At 43.7% G+C, this 23832-nt stretch overlaps 1 protein-coding gene across 14 annotated transcripts in view; it reads left to right on the forward strand.

The window, feature by feature from the left end:
- The first annotated feature begins 2494 nt into the window (after positions 1-2494).
- The window catches only part of UNC80 (unc-80 homolog, NALCN channel complex subunit), a 120939-nt gene continuing 99601 nt past the window's right edge, over positions 2495-23832 (forward strand). For 11 of the 14 annotated variants that reach the window (XM_050339276.1, XM_050339278.1, XM_050339277.1 and 8 more), the window contains exons 1-8: positions 2496-2780; positions 4042-4090; positions 10606-10762; positions 11690-11988; positions 13797-13920; positions 15713-15786; positions 16250-16389; positions 20129-20390. In XM_050339276.1, the coding sequence (XP_050195233.1) occupies positions 2689-2780; positions 4042-4090; positions 10606-10762; positions 11690-11988; positions 13797-13920; positions 15713-15786; positions 16250-16389; positions 20129-20390 (1197 nt within the window). In that variant the 5' untranslated portion in view covers positions 2496-2688. Of the gene's footprint in view, positions 2781-4041; positions 4091-10605; positions 10763-11689; positions 11989-13796; positions 13921-15712; positions 15787-16249; positions 16390-20128; positions 20391-23832 lie in introns of all 14 variants that reach the window. The other 3 variants (XM_050339288.1, XM_050339289.1, XM_050339282.1) reach the window with 2 other exon arrangements.

The raw sequence follows: 23832 nt of genomic DNA on the forward strand, positions 1-23832 counted from the left end.
TGTTTGTTTTGCCAGAGTCTTTATGGAGTTTACCAAAAGCTCTGTATTCCTTTGCTAACCTGTTGTCTATTTCTGCATCAATCTTACTGTCTGAGGAGATGATGCTTCCCAGGTAATTAAACTGTTGGACTGATTTGAGCTCTGTTTCACCAATGGTGATATGGGGATGATGGGAGACTTCGTGAGGTGCAGGCTGATATAAAACCTCTGTCTTCTTCAAGCTGACTTCCAGCCCAAACAGCTCAGCAGCCTCTGCAAAGCAGGATGTTAGACGCTGCAGAGCTCCTTCTGTGTGGGCAACGAGGGCGGCATCATCAGCGTAAAGCAGCTCAGGGACAAGATGATTTAAGGTCTTAGTGTGGGCCTTCAGTCGCCTTAGGTTGAACAGGCTCCCGTCCGTACGATATCGAATGTAGACACTGTTTTCATCTTCGAGGTCTGCCATGGCCCTTTGGAGCATCATGCTGAAGAAGACTGTGAATAAAATTGGTGCAAGAACGCAGCCTTGCTTCACACCATTGGCTATTGGAAACGGCTCAGAAAGTGCGTCGCCATATCTGACTTGACCGCGCTGGTCCTCATGAAGCGAGATGATCATTTTGAGGAACTTGGGAGGACATCCTAAACGTTCCAAAATCTGCCACAGACCTTTTCTGGAGAGCAATACTCTGCACTCAAAATGGCAAGCTTGACTAGAACGGCAATCTGCACTTGTGTTTTTGGCTACTACAAAGTAATCAAAAACAAAACTACGTAGTAATTTAACATAGTAGCGATGCAGTTTCCTCTCACTTGCCTGTGGGGCTACCTGAGCTCCACTTGCTAATGCCCTGTGACAGGGCAAGGTGCTGGCTATGCACAAAGAAAGAGCAAGGAAGATGATCCTGTACTCCAGAGCCATTTGTTTCCCCTAAAGAGGAGTCCTTCGAGGATGTAACAGGAAGCCAGGTAGAGGTATTGGTATATTGTCCTCCTGCTTTCTGATAGATGTGGAGCGAATGTGCAGTTGCCTCGTTTGTGCTCTTCTGCTCCTCCCAGACTGTAGAGCGGCCACTTGGGTTCCCCTTTGGAGGCTCAGTGAAGTGCTGCTAGTGAGCTGCTCTGCCCTCCAGAACTGCCTCTGTTCAGGGTGACAGTGATGTTTACCTGCACAGGTTTGAAACCAGTGAATGCTGTTGTTTTCCAGATAGGTTTGCTTTGTTTGTGGAGCTTTGTACTCACACTTTCATTCCTGTCCGTTTACCCCTGAGCTGACCCCACCAAGCGCCTCTGGTGTTCCTGTCAGTCAGGAGAATTCACAGGAGATTTCAGCTGTACTTTGGAGCAAGCTGCAGTGTTCTCTATTACATGAGTTTCAGGCTGTGTAGCAGAGCATGGGAATAATAAGCTTAGGCTTAGAAACACAAACTGGAAACTATCGTGACTGCTTCTTGAATGTAGGAATAAGGAGAGATATCCATTAAAACAAACAGACAAAAGAAACGAACAAACAAACCAAACAAACAAACCAAACAGATTTGAAATGTGCTTACTGAGACAGTGCAAACGTCTTGAACTCAGTTAAATATTATCACTGACTAAAAGGGCACCAATGTTGAGGGTGAGACTATACAACACAACATTCACATAAACCATCCCTGGCCTGCAATCCCCTCTCTGTCTGTGGGGAAGCTGTGATTTCTCTTTGTAGTTAGTTCTCATAATATTTTAGAAATCAAGATTATTTTGTTTCCTATCTGATCTCACTTAATTGAAGGAAAGAAAATGGCAATTAAAAGCTTTCCTGTCAGAGCAAGCGAATCCTGTGACTAAAAAGGCCTTACTTCAGTGCACCAGCAGTGAAAGTTACTGCTAGCAAAGAACCCAACCAAACAAGACAAACAGAGCCAACTGGTTCAGTGCTTCAGCACTCAAATGTATCTTTGTATTAGTCAGGTCAGGTCTGGTGTTTAATTTGAGACACAAGTAGATCTGCTTTGGCACTCCCCCTCTTCTCCACCTCTGTTTCAGCTCTTCTATGTGAGAAAAACCTAAGGAATGAACGTCCCTTGCTCCTACCGCCAGCCTTCAGTTTCGAAGAGGGTTTATGCCTTGCTTTCCTTCTTCCCCCACTCTTGAGGTGAACGAGTTTCTCCCCGTTTATGAACTGGCTGCATCGAGGACCTTTGTGGATCCAAGGGACGGAACTCGGGGGAGGAAAGGAAGGAAGGAAGGACGGCAGGCGCCTCTCGGCTAGCTCTGGGATGCTCTTCGCACCCGTCTCGCCGCGGGCCGGCGGGGCTCCCCATCTTGGCGGCGGGGAGGAGGCGCAGGAGCCCTGTTGCAGCTCGGTGCTCCCGGCGCGGAGCGGGAAGTTTGGCGGGCGGTGCCTCCTTCGCCCCCGCACGGCCCGCCCGCCTTCCCGCCCCGGCACCGCCCGCCGGCGCCGGCTCCGGGCGCGGGGAGCTGTCCACAGAGGGAGGTGCTGAAGGCAGGGAGGAAGCCGAGGGACGCGGACATCTTCGCTCCCCTAATTTCCTCCCTGCCTTCTGCAGCCATTTTGCACCAGCGGAGCTGGAGGGAGCGGGTGGGCTGCGGGGGATGAAGGGAAAAGGGTAAGGAGTTGCGGGGAGCGGAGAGGCAGCCATGGGAGATCCCGGCTGGTGTGTCTGCTGAGACTGGCTCCCTGCAGCAGCTGCCATCAGCATCATGGTGAAAAGGAAAAGCTCAGAGGGCCAGGAGCAAGAGAGTGGCCGTGGCATCCCTCTGCCCATCCAGACCTTCCTATGGAGACAAACCAGGTGAGAGCAGCGAGCCCCGGGTACTTGGGATATCGCTGCAACAGGGCAGTGGAAGTGGGGAGGGGGGGTGCGGGCCGGCGGCGGGGAGGAAGCGGGTACTGCAGCTGCAACACGAAGGCGTGAAACAAGCTGTTCTCTTTGCACTCAGTATAGAGCAATTTATGTGGATTGGGGAAGGTCTAGAGGCAGCTTAACCTAGCGACAGTCCCAGGCAGCTTCTTGCTTTGACTTTAAAGCATCCCTGTCTATGTGTCTCCATGCACCTTTCCCTTCCTTCCTGTCCCGTCTCCCCCCATCCCATCCATCCTGCCTCCCCATCTCCCCCCTTTTAAGAGCGCTCGTGGAGCTCTGGTACCAGAAGCAGCACCCGCCGATGCTGCACCAAACCTGCAGCTTTGCTTGTGTCTGTATTTGCAGCTGTCCTGGAAGTGTAATCTATGCCTTGAGAGGTCAGCATGCAAACAGATAACGTCAAAGTCTCACCTTATTTCATTGGATTGGAGAGTAATGATGTGTGAGGGGCTGGATGAATGTATGGCTGGGGCTTCACGTTCCTTGGGAATCCTGTCTGTCTCCTGTCTTAGCAGAATTCTGAAGTGAAAACACTGTGGGAGCGGGGGGGGAGTAGCTTGGAAGGTTTGAGGTTGTGGCTCTAATTTAAAGCCTCTGTCACAAAATCCCTTTATGCCCCAGTCAGTGTCCTCTGAAAAAATAACATAAGGTGACCTGATTAATTTTTTTAATATTTAACTCTGATCCCATTCTGGAGAATGACAGCAGAGGGTGGGTGTTTTCTACCTACAAGGTACAGGCCTGCATTTCATCATAAGCCTTCTACATCAGGAGCTGTGGAGAAAAATACTTAATACAGAGCTGGAAAATGGATCTTTGGCTTAAAATAGGTGAAAGGCAAAGTTCAGTAACATATAACACATTTTAAACAGAATATATTGAAAATCTTTCACGGAGATAAAATGGCTGAAAAGAAGATTTTATCCCTGGGGAACAGGATTTCTCCTGAGGGTTGAATTAACAACCTCTTGGCATATCAATGTGGGTACTTCGTCTTCTAGAAAAGGTAACAGCATTTTGTCAGATGGTATCAACAGGTATCTGAACATAGTTTTGGCCTTTTATCTTCCTTTACATTAAATTTCTCAGCATTTTGTCAACTTCCCGACATGAGAAAAATCCTAAAAATAACTAAGCAAAATCCATATTGAGATACTGGGTCTCTAACACTTTTTCTCCCTTCTTTCAGTGCATTTTTAAGACCTAAACTGGGGAAACAATATGAAGCTTCCTGTGTGGTACGTACCTGTTCCTCTTCTTCAACCCTTGTTAGTAACTAACTTTTCATGCAACTTGATCTGACCATGGTGGCTGATAAGCTTCTCAGCTTATCCCAGAAGTGGATTTAGTCCATTCAGCTTAAATTTGTGCTTTTATCACATGAAGGATTTGACATTTTTCCCATCTAGAGACTTTGGATATCATGTCTATCTTTAGGCACAACAAAAAGAATTGATTTAGGTATTAGTAATAGAACTCATTAGTAATTAAATGAAGTAAATAATGGTATGGGCAGACTGAGCTATGACAGTCCAGGTCTGTTCTTGCAGTTCAGCCTGTCTGTGCGTGTGCTTTCATGTGAGATTAATGCCTTTTCAGTTTGCAATTACTGGAGTTTTTTCAGACTTAAAATACTGAAAATCTAAATTTTACTAAAAGGCTCTGAACAACACTTTTACTGTTGTGCAAAATGGAAAACATCTCCTTTGCTGGAACTTAGAGGGAGCACATGGCAGCATAATTAAGGAGAGGTTATTATGCAGGTACAAGTAATTCTTGTTTCTAACTTTATTTCAAATAAAACCTCAAGTTACTGACCAAATGGAGGAGAAAGGGAAGGCACACAGCGAGTTCAAGTAAGATGGGTATCTAGAGAATTTCAGAATTCCTTGAATGGTTGCTGATCTTTGGATTACTTAAAGTGCATTAAGCAGTTGCAGCCAAACTTGACAGAGTGGAAAAATTTGGTCTGGACACGTATCTTAATAGTTTAAAGTACTTAGATCTCTCTGCAGCAATTTTCTGGCTTCCTTCTCACAAGGTATCAAGCTGGAGAAGCTTTAGCTGTTGCTGACTCATTTTCTTCTTAGAAATCCATAAATTTTTCAGGGTTTTTGCTAGATACCAGATAGTGATAGAGGACTGCTGGCTTAGTGTGTCAGTGAGTTAAAATGCGTTGCAATTCTAGCACATGGAGCAAAAAGCATCATCACCGGCTAATGCCATTGACAGCTCCTGGTTGCTGAGAGGCTGGAAAATGGAGCTTGTTGCCTTGTGTCCTTTACCAGGAGCCCTGGCAGTGTGCAGGAGCCATGCCTTGGAGCACCTCTCCTCTGAGGCTGTGGCCCCACCTATGAGCTCATACGTGTTGCTGTTGTTTCCTTCCCTTTCTTTTATGAGCACAGCATTTACTAAGTGTAAAAAATAAACCACACCAAAAAAAACCACAAGACAACATAAGTCACCTGCATCACCCAAGGGAAAGGAAACTCTTAAAAAATCCAATTAATTTCCACCCCTTGAATGAAGAACTTGATTCTTTTCCAGTTCTCAAGATAATAATTAAATTGTGGTAGAAAGGCTTCAAAGGAGGGGCTTAGTTTTGAGCCATTGAGGGGATACAGCCTGAGATGCTGCATCAGCCACCTTCTCATCACCTTTGCTCATCAGTTTCCTATCCCTGCTGATGGCCAGGAATGTCTGCCCACATCAACACATTCCGTATTTTCCAGTGGGGTAGCAGAGTGCTGAGTGCAGGAGTGAGACAGGGTTTCTGGAACTTGACAGGTACCTGACTTACCTTCTGAAATATCCAGCTGACTGTCTAACACCCCTGTATTGACTAATGTGCCTAAAAATATACTGTGCACCTGTTAAATGATCTGTCCTTTTAAAATTAGCTAACCAGAATTGTTGTAGGCACGTCTATAGGCTGTTAACTCTCTGGCAATGCAAATGACACAACATTGTGCAGTATTCTATTATTATGCTTGGCTCTAAACTTGCTGCAGTAGAATTTGCTGCATATTGTGCATTGAGGAAGCAGATGCTGGAGGCTTAGATTCAGTGAGTACAGCATCTGGTGTGCAAGAGCAGATTGCATTGCTTCTCTGAGCTTTGCTTTATACTGTAATACTTGAAGAAAAACTCAGCCCTTTCCTGACTTCAGTTGGCCTGTGAATAATAGTTTATAAGCTGGAGATAAATACCCTCCCCCCATACATTGTCCTAAACTGTTTAAATGCTTTTGTGCCTCAGTATGGATTTAATGTTCTTCCTTCTCTCCATCCTGAGATTGTTCTCTCCTGACACAATGTCATTCCTAATGTGCATGAGTCAGAGCTGTAAATGACCTCGTAGGAACGCATGTGAGTGCTGTACAAAGCTAATGCATTTTTGGGGTGATGGTAAGGAACTTAAGGGTGTGTTAAGTTCTTTTACCCTGGATTACATTGGGAATGGAAGAACCCAGATGTTTTCTGGAGGATCTTGCGAATGCAAAGTTTCTCTTTTCTGGGATTTTTTTTTTTTGCTTTTTTTGGAAAATGTAGTTAGATGTTTTATTGTTATGAATAATTAAAGTATAGATATGGAAAGTTCAGAAGGAGCCCACCTTTATTTTATCCAAACAACGGGCCTGGTTGCAGAAAACTGAGCTTTTAAGCACAACAATTTTCTGTAAATTAAGTGCTTGGCATCTGTATTTCATTACTAGCTAATGTTTATACTATTGCTGTGTTTAGTAAACAATGGAGCCTTGCAATCCCTTATGCTATGAACTCCTAGGTTAATGTTTTAGATCTTTCTAGGAAGTCCTTCTTGCTCAGTGGACCTGCCCCAAACGGACAGTCCTGTGTGCCTGCATTTCAAGCTCTGTCCAGTCAGGCAGAAGTTACTTTAGCAATGGTCTCGGCTTTCCGCTTGAGCTTTGGAAGAGCAGGGCAGTAAGGTCCCCTCCAAGGACACAAGTCCAGCTCAAAAAGCACTAATCATTTCTCCATGTCTCTCCAAAGTCCTTCTGCACAAGGCTAAGTACCAGGCCCTGCTCTTTAGTTAATTTTTTTCTCCGCGTGGTCCTCTAGGGCTCCTCCCCTGGAGAAGACCTGCAGCTCCTCGGGCACTCCTGACAGGATGGAACAGGGGGTGCTGAGCTTCTAAAGGTCCTGTCTGTCCAGTGAGGGCTAGGGGCCTGGCTGAGCCCTTGCTGCCTTATGCAATCCATGCAGGTACAGCTTCCCTGGGCTTAGAGCCAGGGAATTTCATGTGACTCAAGCAAAGCTGTTTACAGAACCATGGCAAAGCCCAGCCAGGATCTGCTCTGTCCTGTACTGCTTGTCTAGGCATCTTCAGGCAGCTACCTGTTCCCATTCCAGCAGCAAAGGAACACGCAGGCTGACCCTGCTCACAAGGTATTTGACAGTCCCTTTGGTTCTTGGTGGAGAAAAAGGTAAAAGGAGTGTGGGAAGGCAGCCAGAAAAGGCTGACTGCCATTCCCTGTGAAAACAGATGTCACCACCAGGCTAAAAGGAAAAATGCTCGTGTAAGTGGCCCTGAGGGAGCTGAAAACACGCACAGAGCATTGCTGAAAGGGGCTGCAGTTTCTGCAGCCAAGATATAAACACTGACTTCCCTCGCTAGCACCTTGGCACATATTCTTTATCCACCTTTGGTGTGGGGGGTGTCTCAGGCACGAACAAGCTTGCTGCAAGTAGGTAACTGCTTTCTCAGCCAAGCTGCAACCCTGAGGCTGCAGCTCCAGACATACCCATACCATGACAATATCTGTCTTCTGACTGACTTACAGGGAGCTTTTTCAGACATTCAGCCTTCTCATTGAAGCATGTTAAGTCCTCCCAGCTGTAGCATCAGTTCCTTAGGAGTTCATGTGGAGTAAAAATTAGGTCTTAGGTCTCAATGTCTGTCTATTTTCTGTAGCAGGTCCTGAAAGTTAGAGCAGAACCGCTGCAGTCCAAAAGGAAGGCTCTACAGGAGCAAATGCTAACCCAGGGCCTTGCATCTTGAATGTCTGGTGTAGAGAGAAGCTGCTGTGAGCCAACCTTTGTGGAGAACCCCAGGCAAATTCCACGGGAACACTTGTCCTGAGAACTGCGTGTTCTTGTTGGTCTGCTTGGGACAGTGTGGGGACTGATGCCAATTAGTTCCTGTGCTAGCAGTACACCCACAGTAGTAGTAATTTTACCAGGCAGTGCCTGTAGCAGGCAGGAACACTCAGTGGTTTCCATACAGCAGCTTTTGTGTTTGCATTTTTCTGGTTACCTGCAGTATTTCTCTGTCAGATACTTGTGATCACCTAAGCTGTTCCAGAAGCTAATCTTTCATTAAGGTACAGAGATATATTAGGCCTTCTGCTCAGGAAAGAACAGCAGAATCTGATGTCTAACTGTGCAGGGAAAACTTCACGTGTGCTCAGAAGCCCGGAGTGTGGTAAATGCAACACTAATTTAAAGATATAATTGCAAATTCCTTGGCTTCCTCTTGAGTTTCTGAAGCATGCAGAATGTGGACCACAGCTCCTAGAAGGCAGTTTGGGGGGGAATTTCTCCCTGATGCCATTGAAGTACCAGGAATGAGACCTTGAATGGAAAGCCAGGGAGCAATAATGTGTCTTCTGTCAGGCTTCAGACTGGTGTTGTTGCCCACAGTGATTTTTTTCCCTCCCCTTGCCCTGCAAACTGAATAGCTTCATCACTGTACTGAAGTGTGAAGTTGTGGTCTGGCTTTTGTGCTAGAGGTGAGAAGATTATTTCTTTCAATAAGCCTTGGTCAGCACTGGTGCTTTGCAAGCCTTTTGATGAGCTAATTCAGCTCACTAACCTGATAGGAACTACTTAGCTCTATGCTGACCTTCCTTTTGACTTGTGTAGAGGCTTGGCTTGCCTGAATGAAGGATACAGTGAGCCCCAGAACTGATGCACAAGTAGAGGTGTGAGTGTGTGACTGGAGCAATGAATAAGTAGTGGTGAACATGCAGTGGCCCTGTCCCCTTTTGATAAAAATAAGTAAAATCTTATGGTTTTCACTGGCTCTTTCAAACTTCATGTTGTTTGTAACCATGTGTTAACCTTGCACCTCTTGTCTTGCTTTGCTGCTTTGTCCCCCCCTTTTGTTAGGTAACCTTGTCTGGGAAGTTGTTCCAGACCTTTGTTGTTTTCCTACTAACATCCTCTCGGACTGCTACTGTGGTTCAGTGGCTTCATAGTTCCTGACTGAAAGGACATACTCAGGCCTTGTGATGAGTGCTTCTCTCCCTGGCCTTCCCAGGCTTTCCAAGCATCGGCTATCCCTTCATATTGCCTCCATGTCTGAACTGGTAGGAATGAACGGCAGGAGATTGTTTCGCTTTGCAGACATTGTGGCCCCCAAGCAGATCACTCTGAGAGTTATTTGAGGCATCCTTTCTGGGTAGGCAAGTTATCCAGTGCTGGGGCTAAGAAACAAACACTGCTGACAATGTGATCCATGTCGGTCCGTGGATTGACTAATCCTCAGGAAACCAGTGTTTTTGTCCACATATTACAACAAATGCTCTCCAATTTCAGTCACTGGTCCATAAGGAAAGTCTGTTATGTTTTCTGACTGGAACCTGGGGCTTTTAGTAGGTGGACAGCATGACTTTCTCCACACTTATATTTGTTGGCACCTCTGAGGTTTGTTGTCAGCATTTCCTTGGGTTCAGCTTGTGTTGGTACAGGCTTAGTCCTCTATAATGTGTAGCTACGTCCTGATATGTCCTTTTGCTCTTCTTCTTTGTTGTCAAGTCTATTTTTATTACCCACCCCTTCAATTTTACAGGAAAATAATCAATATGTTGAGGGTAAGCTTCATGAATGTGGAGTGAGGGCCTTTTAAGCATCCATTATGTCATGAATGCCAGCAGTTAATCATTTGTGAGAGCTTGATAAAACTGGTGAAATAGCTTGTGAGCAAATAGGTAGTCACCAGGCTAAGCTGGTATATGGCAAGGACGTGCATGGTCATTATCTTTGCTTTAGGAACTTTAGAGAAGGAATATAGCTGCATTTGTGACTTATAATGAGATCTCTGTATCTGATCAGAGCAACAACTTATTGAAATTGTTGGAAAAAATAGCAATAAGGAGCTTCCATAGGGATTTCAGGGGCAGATAGTCTTATTTTTTGTTGCTTGAGGTAAAAATAATGAATTTGCTGCAGCCATCAGCTCTCTAAGTGTTCATAAAACTATTACATCACAGCTAGACAAAAAATTTTGTACAATTATTATTTTTTGTGATAGGGTGTGAAAACATTTCCTAAGGCCCATATACCTTTAATGGATTGCCCTTTATGTTACACTAAACTGAAGGAGCATGTGTGTTTGAGAAGAATATCCAGCACTCAGCTCCACAAATACAGGCTTCCTTAGCTCCTGTGACTTTCAGAAGAATTACTTCCATGCCAGATTAATACCCAACATAAGAGTAAGTCTGGCTTGATGTCAGAATTTACTAATACGCAGATTATACTTGCTTTAACTCTCTATATTACAGAAAATATACTGTGTGGCCCATTCAGTTCTTAGTCAAGTATGTCCAGATGTCTCGTGAACTTCAGTTACAGTCTGTGTTTTTCAGGAAAAATATGACAAGATGTGCTTTCGTTATATAATTAAATATTACAGGTTTTTAAAAGAGAATGTTCTATGTGCTGGAAGGAGTATCCAGAAACAGATACACAGTGTCTTTTTTTTTTTTTTCCACTGTTCTTGCTTTTAGTCTTTCGAAAGAGTTTTGGTAGAAAACAAACTGCATGGCCTTTCTCCAGCTCTGTCTGAAGCCATCCAGAGCATTTCCCGCTGGGAACTCGTCCAGGCTGCGCTCCCGCACGTGCTGCACTGCACCGCAACGCTGCTCTCCAACCGGAACAAACTAGGTTAGTGCTCCTGGGAGGGGGTTCTTACTCAAAATATCAGTCAAAACATCAGATTGATGCTCAGGGTGCCAACATATTCTAAATCCTTAGAATCCCATTCAGTTCGTTCTGTGGGTTGTCCTTCTTGTGGGTTGTCTTTCTTATTTACAGCAGAGTAACCTGGGAGAGCTTCCCTGCTGAAGGTAATGGTTCCATGAGCTGAAGAGCAGCTCAATAACATTTGGCTAGTTATTTTCCAGAGCTAATAGAACTTATTTTAGAACAACCCCCCAGCAGGCATGGGTTCCTTGAAGGAATACGTATTTCTTTCAGTTGTCAATCGCAGCAGGTACTTTTAGTATCTTCAGGGTTTTTTTGTGTGTGTGTGGTTTTTTGTTTGTTTGTTTGTTTGCTTTTCTTTTTCTTTTTTTATTCAGGTCAATGCATGTGATTCTCAGCAGATAAGTCAATCAGACAGTAAGGATAGAGGTCCAAATAGAACTTACTTTTAGTAAGTCTTTTACTGATTGATTTCAGCAGGAATTTGCTTCCTGAGACGTGCCAGTTGGAGGCATTAACAAGACACAGCTTGAGCACCTTGCAGTGCTCACTTCCATTTTATCTTATTCAACAAAGTCAAACAGACAAGACTGTCAAGTTGACTTCTTTTGGGACCACTCTATGTCCACACTGCTGTCCATGCCATGTAGCTGACATTGCAGGGACTGAACTGCAAATGCTGTGGAGTAAATGGAGACTTGTGATTTAGGAGATTTCAGGAGGTTTCAAAAATCATGAGACAGAAGGCTGATGCTTTTAACGGTAGAATTTTAATTTTCAAATGCTCATCAGGAAGTTGAATGTCCAGTTTCCTGTACAGCTCTGAAAGTCTCAATAGTACCAGTAATGGTGACCCTGTGAGATACAGTGATGCATTTTTCCACACAGGGCATCAGGATAAGCTTGGGGTAGCTGAAACAAAGCTTCTTCACACCCTTCACTGGATGCTGCTGGAAGCTCCTCAGGACTGCAGCAATGACCGATTTGGAGGGGACAGAGGCTCTAGCTGGGGAGGGAGCAGTAGCGCCTTTATCCATCAGGCTGAAAACCAAGGATCACCAGGACATCCCCAGCCCAGCGCCACAACTGATGAGGAGGAGAATAACAGAAGGAAGTTCTTCCAAAACTCCATGGCCACTGTGGAGCTATTTGTCTTCCTCTTTGCTCCCCTTGTCCACAGAATTAAAGTAAGTGGAACACTGATGGGGTGCTTGTGTGGAGTGAACCCTGAGCAGGAAAGGAATTACTCTGCCGTTGTGATTGTTATTTAATTCAGCCTGCTGGGGGACCACTGGAAATGTTTTAACAAGCTGGCAGAATACCACTGCCATCAGGAAGAAATCCTTCCAGTGACATGAACAATCACCTCAGCATCAGGCAGGCACAAAAGAAGACAAATCTGAAGTGAGCCATTTTTAGCCTTTGGGAATGTCAAAGATCTGTGGCTCCTGTGAAGCCTCTGGGGTCCAGGAACCTGCAAAAAGGATTGTGAGCTTTAGCTTGCTCCAGTGATTCTCAACCGTTGCTCAGAAGGGCCTTGCTAGTTTCTCAACCGTGGGGCTGCCACTGGGATTTGTTGTTGTCACTACTAATCATCTTGATGCTAATTGCCAGGAATGCATGATGGTGCTGTAAACGTGGCAGTAGCAAAGGCAGTGGAGCATTCCTTTGTTGGGAAGTTGGAAGCAGGCTGCAGGCTTCCTGTCTGCTGGGGTCGCTGTATTGGTTTTATGCTGAGTGCATCAGCTTTGCAGAGTGGTGATGAGGAGGCATTTTCTGCAGGTTCTGACTCCTACCTCTCTTGGGGGGCTGCAGTTTTTAGCCTTTACATTTCCAGCTAGGCCTCAGGAAAGAGTAGGTGCTTGGAAGAGGTCTATAAAGTCATGGAGTGATGGGGCTGTTATCTGTTCTAATCCTGCCTCCTATGCTGCAACAGTTGAAGATAAGAAAGAGCAGGAAATAAAGGATAATCTTGTGATTAAGGCAGGTAAAAGCAAGTCTGGAGAAGTAAATTCTTTCCCTGCTTCTGGCACTGAGTTCCTGTATAGAGTATAGCTCAATTTATTTAGCCCAAATTTTTCATAATTGTTTCTTAGTTCCACATTTTCTCTGTAAGCTACTGGGAGAGGACAGGAAGAAATGTTGAATTCTTCCCAGCACTACACACACAAATGTGGACTGCCCTTTGAATGAATTAAATGAAACTGGAGGTAAACCCTGGCTATTAGAGATTAGATTTCCAGTTTTCAATATTAATCTTTCTGGGATGTTGTTTCCCATTTACAAGATGGGGTTAATGTCAGTGTCTCAGGTTTATCTTGAAAATCTCTGAGATCTCTGAAATGCTGTGGTGATGAATATTGAAAAGCCCAAATTTACATGATTTCAGCCAGTTGCATATGTAAAACAATGATAGCATCACTGCAAGTAGTATCAGTGTTTCTGTACTGACATAGCTCAGGTACCGGCAGTTCTAATGATAACAGTGATGTATACCACTGCTTCATAGTAATCTGTTACACGTTTCCTCAATTTCTAAGTAATATTTTAATATTTAATATTCTTTTTCTTTTGGGGAAGAAGTTCAAGTCTTGGAGTGTAAATCCTAAGGTTGAGATTGAATGCTGAACATGAAGTGGCTTTATATGGTTAAAAGAGATGCTTTCTGACAGGAATGGCCTTTTCTTTTACAGCCTAATGTTCTGGGAAAAACAGGGTTCATTAACTAATACAGAAATTTCATTTGGAAAACCCTTCCTGTGCATTCTTGTATTGAGATTTCTCTGTGATTTTCCATTAGCCACAGGTGACATGTGTTAAGTCTGCTGAGTGTTGTCAGTGGTCCCTGAGTTAGCATACACTGACCGCAGAACTGCACATGGTGCCACTCATCCCTCGTGAGATCTTTGTGTCACAGAAGGTATAGTCCTCACAGACTGGACACGACATTCTTTCGTGTGAGCTGACGTGGTACCACCTCTGTTTCTCCTTCTAGGAGTCTGATCTGACATTCCGGTTGGCCAGTGGCCTTGTTATTTGGCAGCCGATGTGGGAACACAGGCAGCCTGAAGTTTCTGCCTTCAATGCTCTCGTAAAACCCATCAGGAACATCGTTACAGGTCTGTGACTTTGCTGTGGGAATGTAGCTCCTGAGAGCTGGGAAACCTTTTCCTTTGTTTGCCTAATGCCGCCCTACATTCTGTAGTCATCATATTTGAAGGAATTTACTGATTCTGCAGGAATTAGTGAAGCCTTAGAATAGTTTAAGGTTGTTTCCCCTCAGAGTCAACTGACATTTGCATAATAATTGAATAGGAGATGAGAGAGCTGTCACAAATAGGAAATGAGAAACTCTTCAGTAGAGTTATCATTACCTGTCAGCCTCCTATCTCTGTTTCACCTCATCCTCCTTAGTTGCTAAGAAGGGCGAAGGCAGTATCTCTTGGCAGCCTGACATGGGTGAGGAGAGCTTTCCCAAACTGCCACTGGACAAAAATGAACAGTGAAGAACACACAGTTGGTTCTCCTCCTGTCTAAAATTTGAATTTCCCCATGTTATGAAATTAAAATAGGCAATTTCAGGACTCTCCAAAAAAAGACCTAGGTTGTAAATTCACTTCTGCATACTGGAAAGAGTTGTTCTTCCTTTGTGTTTCAGCCATAATGAGACTGGAATTGGGTGTTTAGCCTTCAGAGGCTTTGGCTTCCAAGGCCTAGTCCCAAAAAACTTTTTTACTTTTATGTTTTTAGACAATAGTTTTGCATAATTTCTACAAGGTGGTGAATTGAAAGTGTGCTGGGTATATTGCTGTAGCATTGCTTTCCAGCTCTCAAGAGCATGGAGCTGTAATTTTCACCATAGTGAAAATGTAGTTTGCTAAATCAGATTTTACTTAAAAAAAGTAATTTTGTTCTGAAGACTTTGTAGGTCTTTGGAACATCCCAGAATTGAAAAGATTCAAGTATTTTAAATTATTTAAAACAGTCTTTGACATCTAACCCTTCATCCCTCTGCTTCAACTTCTGGAATTAAAATACAGGATTTCAGCCCTGTAACTAACAAAAAGAATTAGTCCTGAAGTTTCTTTGGCCATTGGAATTTTTCCTGTAGGTCTGTGTGAAGTCAGAAAATTCCTAAAAAATAACTTAAGGAGTAAAGTATAAAAGGAAAATGTTCTGTTATGTTTTGAAAGCATTTTCAGCAGGACAGAAATGGTAATTGGAATAAGGTCCTTTATATCAAGGAAGATGCTGCTATCTTAGCATTGTCTCAAATTTGGACCAAAAAAAAGGTCAAATTTACTTAAATTTTCCTTCAAACAACAAATTTAAAAAATATAATGAAGAAGCTTCGCAGTGTTTTTGTTTGCAGTCAGTCTAAGTCACATCTGCACAGTTTTCAACGTGACAGGATTTCAGGAATAATCATCCTAGTCTGTGTTACACCCTTGTTCTGCTACAATATCACTGATCAAACCTTCTTTATGATATCCACGTATTTCCTGTGGTGAAGGCATTTGGCAAATTGGAAATCACAATACACTCTGAGAGATGTAGCCTAGAAAAGGACCTGAATATATGTGCAAATAGGAGGAAGACCTCCAAAATAAAAGGGATTAGCATGTACAGGAAAACACGGTTTGATGGCAAATGGATTTAGGATAAAATTTATGTTCAAATTAAATTTTAAAGAAATAGAAGTTTTCAGTAGACAGTGTTGATGACAACGCAGTGGAAAAGAACTGCCCTTTTTTCTTTTTTCCTTTTTGTGGCTGTGGCTGATGCCTAGGAACTCTGCAGCAGAGAGAGGCTGCTTTGGGTTTGGTTTTGTCTTCTGGTTTATCCTTTCAGTGATGCACTATAATACAAGAGGTGTTTCCTGAAATGTTCTGCTTTGACTTCTTTTCTCAGCCAAGAGAAGTTCTCCCACCAACAATCAGAGCGCAACTTGTGAGTCCCCTAATCTGGACAGTGGCCGTACTGAGGTGAGCTCTGTGCTAAGGTTTGACAAGCTTTAATAAGGAGGGGGGAAACAGAACTTGCTGTTACCACCCTAAAGTATTCCATCTCCAGGAATTACAGCTATTCACAGTTCTTCCAAAGGCTCCCAACCTCGTTTGCAGTAGAACCAAAAGGTATTAAATGTAGTTGTCTGCATCTCCTTGTCCTCATCCTTGTAGGATGGAAACCTGATCTTGCTTGTCCTAGGGGGTTGGAACTAGATCTTAAAGGCCCATTCCAACCCAAACCATTCTATGATTCAATGATCTTAGGTATTTTCCTGGGCAAAAAGCCTGTCTTACCCTTTGCCTCTACAATGCCTAGTACTAGGAAGCCCCAGGTTTAATGAGTTTCTCCATATTACCATGGCATTATGGTGTAAGTAATGGTCAGGTCTAAGCACAAATTGCTGTTATAAAACTAATATTTTATTACAACTATCCAAAGGGACTGCAGGTGGTCTGTGAGACAACACAGCCAGATTCTGTACCTCCAAAGGCTGCTGTTTCAGCATGTCATCGTGGAAATTCCTTGGATGGAAGCGTATCCTCCCAGACCTCTCAGGAGAGAGGTACTGCACATCCCAGGTACAAACACCTTTGGAGAAGGTTAGGCTGGTGTGGGTCCATGGTGGAGGTCATACAAGTCCTGTACCTCAAATCTGCTGTTGTCTGCACATGCTGAGTGTGCTGGATGTTTATCTCAAACTCTCAATGCAACAAATCTCAGTTCTGGGTTTTGAACAAGGTGGTGACACTTGATATGTTCAATGCCACTTCCATTGATGAAATCTCTAGCTGAGCTGTTGGGACAGTTTCTTTAGTCTTCTCTAGTGTGTTGGTTTCTTAAAATTGAAGACACAACAAATAACTTGCAGGTTCAACCCTCCTAGGCTGGATTCAGCCTCGGGCAACTGGTATATTTTCTGGCTTCTTTCTGATCAGATTTTTTTCCCTCTGGCAAAGGATTTTTGCAAGCCTGTCTCCATTGCCTTCATTATGTCTTCTCTGCATCCTGCTGCTTAGCTTGCTTTAGACTGCTGTCCCAAAGGAACAAAGAAGAACAGCCATGCAAACATCCTTCCAGCTTGCCCTGCATCACACAGGCCGTGGTTTTCCAGCATGGCACTGATAAATTCATCTAGATTAGGGTGCATAAAGGTAGAACCAGAATTTCAGTGGTGCTGGACACTCGGTGCTGCCATAAAGTAAATGAAGCTGATGAGTGTTTTCGGGGGGTGGAGAGGGAGGGAAGTCTATAATTTTATATATATATAACTATAATTTTAGGTCTTTATGGATTTAGGAGTGTCACTTAAACTCCTCTTGAAAATTTTGGTTCTGTTTTGGGAAATGTCATGTCCAGAACACTGCAGTTTTAAGAAATGGCTTCATTACAGTGGCAGAAGAAATGTAGGATGGAGTGGGTTTCTGGGTACCATCTAGGAACAGCTCTGATTTCTGAGAAGGAGATTGGGGCATGTTTTCACTGCTCCAAAGGGCAAAGCTATTCTCTAAGGCTCTCATCCCATCAGGAGGCTTCCCTTGGGATTTTGCATCAAGCCTGTTGCCAGTTCTGGGTCTTTATTTAATTTGTATTAATATGAGCCAGTAAAGCTGAAGTTGGGGACAGAACAGCCTTTCTGTGTGTGAACACTATTCCTCAGAGAGTGCACAGCTGTAAAATAAAATAAAATAAAAAAAAATAAAAAGGCAGCCTTTTAAGAAGACAGAATCAGGTGATCAATTTGTCAAGCTGGGTCTGGTGGTTGCCATGGGGACGAAGCTTCAGACAGGCTTTGAAGAGAGCATCATTATGCCTCTCGTTTGCAGAACTCATTGATCAGTTAAAACTGTACAGGGAGCTTTGGTTGCCAAGCAACAGACAACTGGGGAACAAATGTTGTTTACTCTGCTTACCAACAGCCGCAGTATTCCTTTGTCCTTGGCCAGCGGTTGGAGGCAGGCTGCCTTTCCACATCCCCTGCAGTCACAGGCAACCAGGAGCTGATTATACAAGGGCTGGATGTCCCTTTAAATGAAGTACAGAGTTTAATTTCTGGCTCCTCAGACACTGCTTGAGCAAATGGCAGCTTGTTCCCTGATCCTGGCCGATTACCCCCCATCCACTCAGTGAAATTCTCCACGCACAGGTGATACAGTTTAACACAGAAGCAAACAAAGCCACAGCCCTTTATCCAGCTTCTGCCTTGAACAGGCTGCCTGGGAAATAGACTTTGTAGGAAGGACTTTAGTGACAAATATTTCAGAAAGAGAACATGCCTTGCTCCAGGCTGTGTCATGCCTCAGGTTTGCCTGTGCCACATGCAGGAAAGCATGAAAGACTGTTCAGACTCAAAGACACTGATCAAGGTCCTGCAAAGTGACCAGGGAGCAATGGATCACCTTTCACAATTGCTACTGAGATGGTGGGCTTTATTTCCTTTGCTGGGATACTTTGAGTATCCCAGCTACCCTTAAGGTTTTTGCAGGCTGCATCTGTGTGACACAGCCTGGACTGTGACAAAACCAGCCTTCATATCAGGTTTATGGGCGAAAAATTGTAGCATATTCCCATTTCTCATTGTTTTCTCCTTCCTAATTCAGTTTTTCAAGTTTTTATGACATGTATTTTCAGAGTCATCATTTTTACCTGGAATGCAGCACTAGAGAGACTTTGAATCTATATACTGTATATAGGGTGACATATGCTGACACAGATGGGCTGGGCTGCGGTCACCAAGTGCCTTTGACATCGGTCTGTGGGCCTGGCAGCAAACCAGCTCCTGCAGGTTTGAGCTCTAGATCTGTGCATTGCTTCAAGCCCAGCCATGCCACCTGCTCCCTGTTTCCAAGTGTCATATGGAAGGGGGTTCATAGGATTCCGAGTGGTGTCAGTGTTCACTGCACACTTCTTTCTCCTCTGCCCGTTCTGTACCTGCCGTGGACGCACAGGGCAGGGATCCAGCAAAGCACTTAAAACATGCTCTTCACTTGAGCACTTAGAGGTCCCACTGGTCAGTACTGCTGCTGTTCCCTGATGCTTTTCTGGACTGTGCCCTTGGATACCTCTGTTTAGAGTGTGACGGTACCCAGCTAGAGATGGGGGTGTCCTGCCCACTCTGTTTTCATGATGTTTAGCAGAACACTGTAATATAAATAATGATAATATAAATGATAAATAATGATTATAACAACAACAACCAACCCACAAAAAACCAACCAACCAACCAAATAAAACCCAACCAAAAAACCAAACCAAATGTTTGTTCTTGTGATGATTCTCAAATGCCTGAGAATACAGTGAATGTGAGAGCTGTTGATTTTTATAGAAAATCCCATAGGTACTCAGGTCAGAGAGGTGTGTTCCTAACACACAGAGTGGAAATATTCAAAATGTGTACTTCAGCAGGAAAAAAAAAAAAGATGTCCAGAGTTCCTGCCCCAGCCCCAGATTTCACACCTTCTTTTGCCACGTGATTCTCATTCCTCCAACCCTCTTTCACTTGCTTCTTTTCTGACAGGTTGTCTTCTAACAGCAAGTGTCTGTCCAGAGGGTAGATCAGGGCAGTTGTACTCTGCTGGGTGAGAAGTGGTATAAAAAATTAAGAATAAAAAGGTGGGGGCATTTTCTTTTTTTTCTGCAATAAGATGGGCTCTGAAAGTACATGTGATGCCTTTGAAATCTGAAATCTCTGGATTCTCATTTCTTAGGCTTGTTACAGACAACTTGCTTTATGCACACTAACTTCTACAATACTTAAGAAATTCAGTATATTAAAATATATGAGGAAATTACACCACCTGATGGGCAGGGAAATTTATAACGAGGGTTTAAAATGGTCCTTTTCTCTGGAACACCTCAGCAAAGGATGTCTATAACAGTAACTTTAACGTATATAGGAATCAATTTAATTAGTTTAAAGTGTTAACTAACTTAGCTGCCCTGCCTGCTTCTTCTTAAGCAAGGCCTGGTATGAGGAAATGTAAACAATTCCTAAATATATATTACTAGTATCTGAACAGCAGATGCTCAAGGGTTATCTGTTTCCCACTGAACAAATTATTCAGTTAGAACGAGTGCTGGAGGCTTATCTTCAGATCACAGTTTAAGAAAGCAACCCTATCCAAGAAAACACTTAACAAAGCATATACTGGGGTCCTCTGGGGAGCTGAAAGCTAAATATCCACTTACGTGTCTTCAGTAATGCTCTCCTCAGTCAGAGCCTCAGTCCCAAAGAGTCGGTTCTTTATTCCGAGAGCCGAGGACCTAGGAAGGCCCAAGGAGCCCGCTGGCTAACGTTCCTGCTCCTGCTTTTTGGAACAGGGTGTCCTTGGTGATCCCACCGTGCCAGAAGTCTCGCTATGCCACGTACTTCGACGTGGCCGTGCTGCGCTGCCTGCTGCAGCCACACTGGTCCGAGGAGGGCACGCAGTGGTCACTGATGTACTACCTGCAGAGGCTGAGGCACATGTTGCAGGAAAAGCCAGAGAAACCACCCGAGCCAGAGATCACCCCTTTGCTGAGGCCTCGGAGCAGCTCAATGGTGGCTGCTGCACCCTCTCTGGTGAACACCCACAAAACTCAGGTAAGCAGTTGCTATCGAGAAGAAAATAACTGCTGTGGTGGCGATGCTGGGAAGTGATGGCTGGGCAAGTAGGGAAAGGCACAGCTTTGGTGTTGGTTCAACTGCCCAGGGGTCAGATATGTGCATCATTCAGAAGGAGACCCTGAGAATGATGAGGGTTTTGGAGGCAGAATCTGGCGCAGAGAGTCAGAGCTGGTGACTGCTGAAAGCTTGAGTGTTTATTTGGGATAATTAATCTAGGGTGAACTGGGATAATGTTAATTTTTAATGTGAGGATATACTAATGTAGTTGTCAGAAAAAATGGAACTGCCTTTGCATTACAGTATAATGGGCGGGACTCACTGAGCTTCTTTGTGTAACCCCACAGAAGAGAGAAAAGAAACTGCACTTGGTACAGCACTGCATACTCCAGGCAAACACTGGGGTTAAAACATTAGACTAGAGTTCACAAACAGTGGCAATGAGCAAAAGCCCTCCATCTTGTTACCTCTTCTCCTGCTATTATTCTTATTGCATAACTTTTATATTTACCAACAAAACCTCAGTAGACAAACTGTCCTAGTGGGTATCAAGACTTGCTCCCTATTTGCTGGAAAATGATCCCCAGACTCCTGACCTTGGTGCAGAAAAGATCTTTGTGTTTGTTCTTTTGGGTAGCTCCGTTGTTCCAGGGATAAAAAGGGGTTGCTGTTGCAGTTTCAGTTAATCTCCTTGTTGATTTGTGCTACTTTTAGGTTGTGCCCTCTTTTCCTGCCATGTGGGCTTATAACAGCAAATTCTGATTTACTGAGTTCATGGAACTGCTTAACAAAATTTAATAGAGGTTCTATTTTTGCCATCCAATTTTATGACACACCTCAAGTAAAAGGTTCTCTCTTTTGTTAATGTTGCTGTTGAATGTCTTTCTGTGAGTCAGAAATCTCAAAATTCTTAATGTTTTTCCTAAAATCATTGCTTTTAGTATTGTAGGGCTCTGATGGTGTTTGAGTTGTCATTTTATAAGGAAGAAGGGTGAGATATCTTCTCTCCTGTGGAGCCCAGATGCTCATAATCGAGAAGACAAACATAAACAATGTAAATATTAGTACTGTTATTTTTAAATCTCTGGACTTTATAGCTGTATGTATAATTTTTATGAGAGCTGGTTTTAAGGGCTCAGCAGCAGTGTTGTTTAAACTGTATTATAGTTCAGTGTCATTTCTATAAAAGGTTTTCCTATTTCTTCCCTGTAAAAGCTTGACATGGCTCCATAAAGACCAGGTGATAAAACTTACTACTCCATCTTAATCTACCTTTGCATGGGGATTGTTTGGGATTACTGTGCAGAAAATCCTCCTTAATATCATCTCCTGGAGGGAAAATTGAAAGATACTGCTGTTGATGTGGTTCACTGTTTCCATGCATGTACTGTCCCTTTGTCCTTGCTCATAACAACCTGGTTCTTTTGCACATTAGCCAGTTCAGCTCCCAGTGCAACAGGGAGTGCAGTCAGTGGTTTACAGAGGTAATATGAATGGGGTTGTCTTCCTCATTCTTCTCTGTCTGCTGTGAAACCCTTCTCTCCTTTCACACACTTGGCTATTTCGTGCTTTTCCAGGCTGTTTCTCTTGCAGGATTCCTTTACTCTGTGGCTTTTCTCTAATATTTTCCTGTTAAATCCATTTGGCAATTCCACTGGGTGCATTGTAGCTGTTAATGTGAGGACTCTTTCCAGGGCATTCTTCCCTCCAAGGCTAAGTTTGATTGGTTTTGGTAACCTTTGTGTCAGTCCTGTGTATTCCTGCTGTAGTTCATCAAATTGGAATCCTGTTTAAAAAGGGTTCTGATCTGCTGTGCAGAACAGATGCGATGGAGGAGGTGAAGCATCCTCCAGGCAGCAAAACATTCAACTCATGCCCCCCTTCCTGTACAACTCTGAGGACTGAAAATCTGTGCAACACAGAGAGGCACCTGTGCTCTGGTTCATCCCAGCCACCGTAGGGACTTTACTGCTATTCGTAAATTGAGAGTCTCATCACTCAGGGCTCTCTGCTAGTTCACAGCAGAGAATGCCACCTCCCAAGGGGAGGATTTGTCCTTTCTTTCTAGCAGCACAAGGGGTTGTATGCTGAGCCTTCACAAGCTCATCTGACACAGGGATATGCTTAAAGCCTGATTTTTCAGTCTAGACTTTAAATTCCTAATGCAGTGTCATAATTTCTGCTCAAGGCTTGATCAATTACTTCTCAAAAATATTGGCACTCTGTGTTCCATTAGGGTAGATTTGAAGTGGCAGCCAAAAAGTGAATAAGGACAAACACAGCTGCCTGAAAATCATATCAGGGACCAGTAGATTCTTTTGTGGTAAATCCACATTCTTTCTACTGTTCTGCAGTTTATCAGGGTAATTTCTTGCATGTCCCTAAGCCTCAGCAAAACTCTCACTTCCTGTCGGTTTCTGTGTGTCTGAAATCACATTTCAGATATAAGCTTGGGCTAAAGTAGTGGGGTTTGAGAGGATGAGAGAAACATCCTCCATATATCACCTAGTAATCTGAAAAGCAAAGTAGGAAAATATTCAGTGCAGCGTTCCAGCATTCCTTGTTGCATAGGAAAAGGGGCACTGGGTGAAGCGTGAATAAAATGAATACCAGCTTCTTCTAGAAAGTGACTGGAGTCTAAACATATTTCAGTCCTGGCTACATGTGATAAAGGAAACCTGCATTGCATCTTTATGCAGTAAATTCATTCAAAGGGCAGGTGTAGGAGATGAAACCTTCAGAGCTCATGAGCTGCTACAGTCTTGCGCTGACATTGCAGGGGAAAGAGCCCAAACCTAAATGAAGCACAGGACCAATGCAGCTCTAGTGCTTACTGCAGTGCTGATAGAAAGCCAAGAGCCTCCAGTGTAATATCTTGAAAGCTGAGAGAAGCACTGAGCTGGTACACATGCGGAAGGAAGGTGATAGAAAACAGAAACAACAAAATCTAGAGGAGCAGCCCCCAAAATATTTTGCTTTCTTATCCATCCTGTGCGTATCGTTATTGCTACACAGTCTGCTGCACAGAATACACATTTTTAACCAGTCTTCAACAGAGACTAGCTTGGTTCATTAAAATGTGTCATCTACCATACTGTAGATTTAAGGTGATTCTGTAATTTGGTTTTCTGGATCTCAGAGCTGGGCCTGTTTTGTTTGTGCTTGTATGGCTTGTGACTCAGTAAGCCCTGATCCTTACTTTGTCTTCTGTTGACCATAAGCCACCTAATAAAACACTGATTTAGTCAGTAGTGGACAAAGATAATGAATCCAAAACAAATTTGTACGATGGCCAGAAGAGACCAGAGAGCTAAGAAAAAAAAAAAAAAACTAAACAAAAAACCCCTAAAATCTAAGAACCAAGCTGTATGGTGTACTTGACCTTGCCATTGAGAACACCTAGGTTTGAATCCTCATTTGC

This window comes from Myiozetetes cayanensis, unplaced genomic scaffold (assembly GCF_022539395.1).
Source record: "Myiozetetes cayanensis isolate MyiCay16 unplaced genomic scaffold, myiCay2020 scf9, whole genome shotgun sequence".
In the NCBI taxonomy this organism is placed as follows: domain Eukaryota; kingdom Metazoa; phylum Chordata; class Aves; order Passeriformes; family Tyrannidae; genus Myiozetetes; species Myiozetetes cayanensis.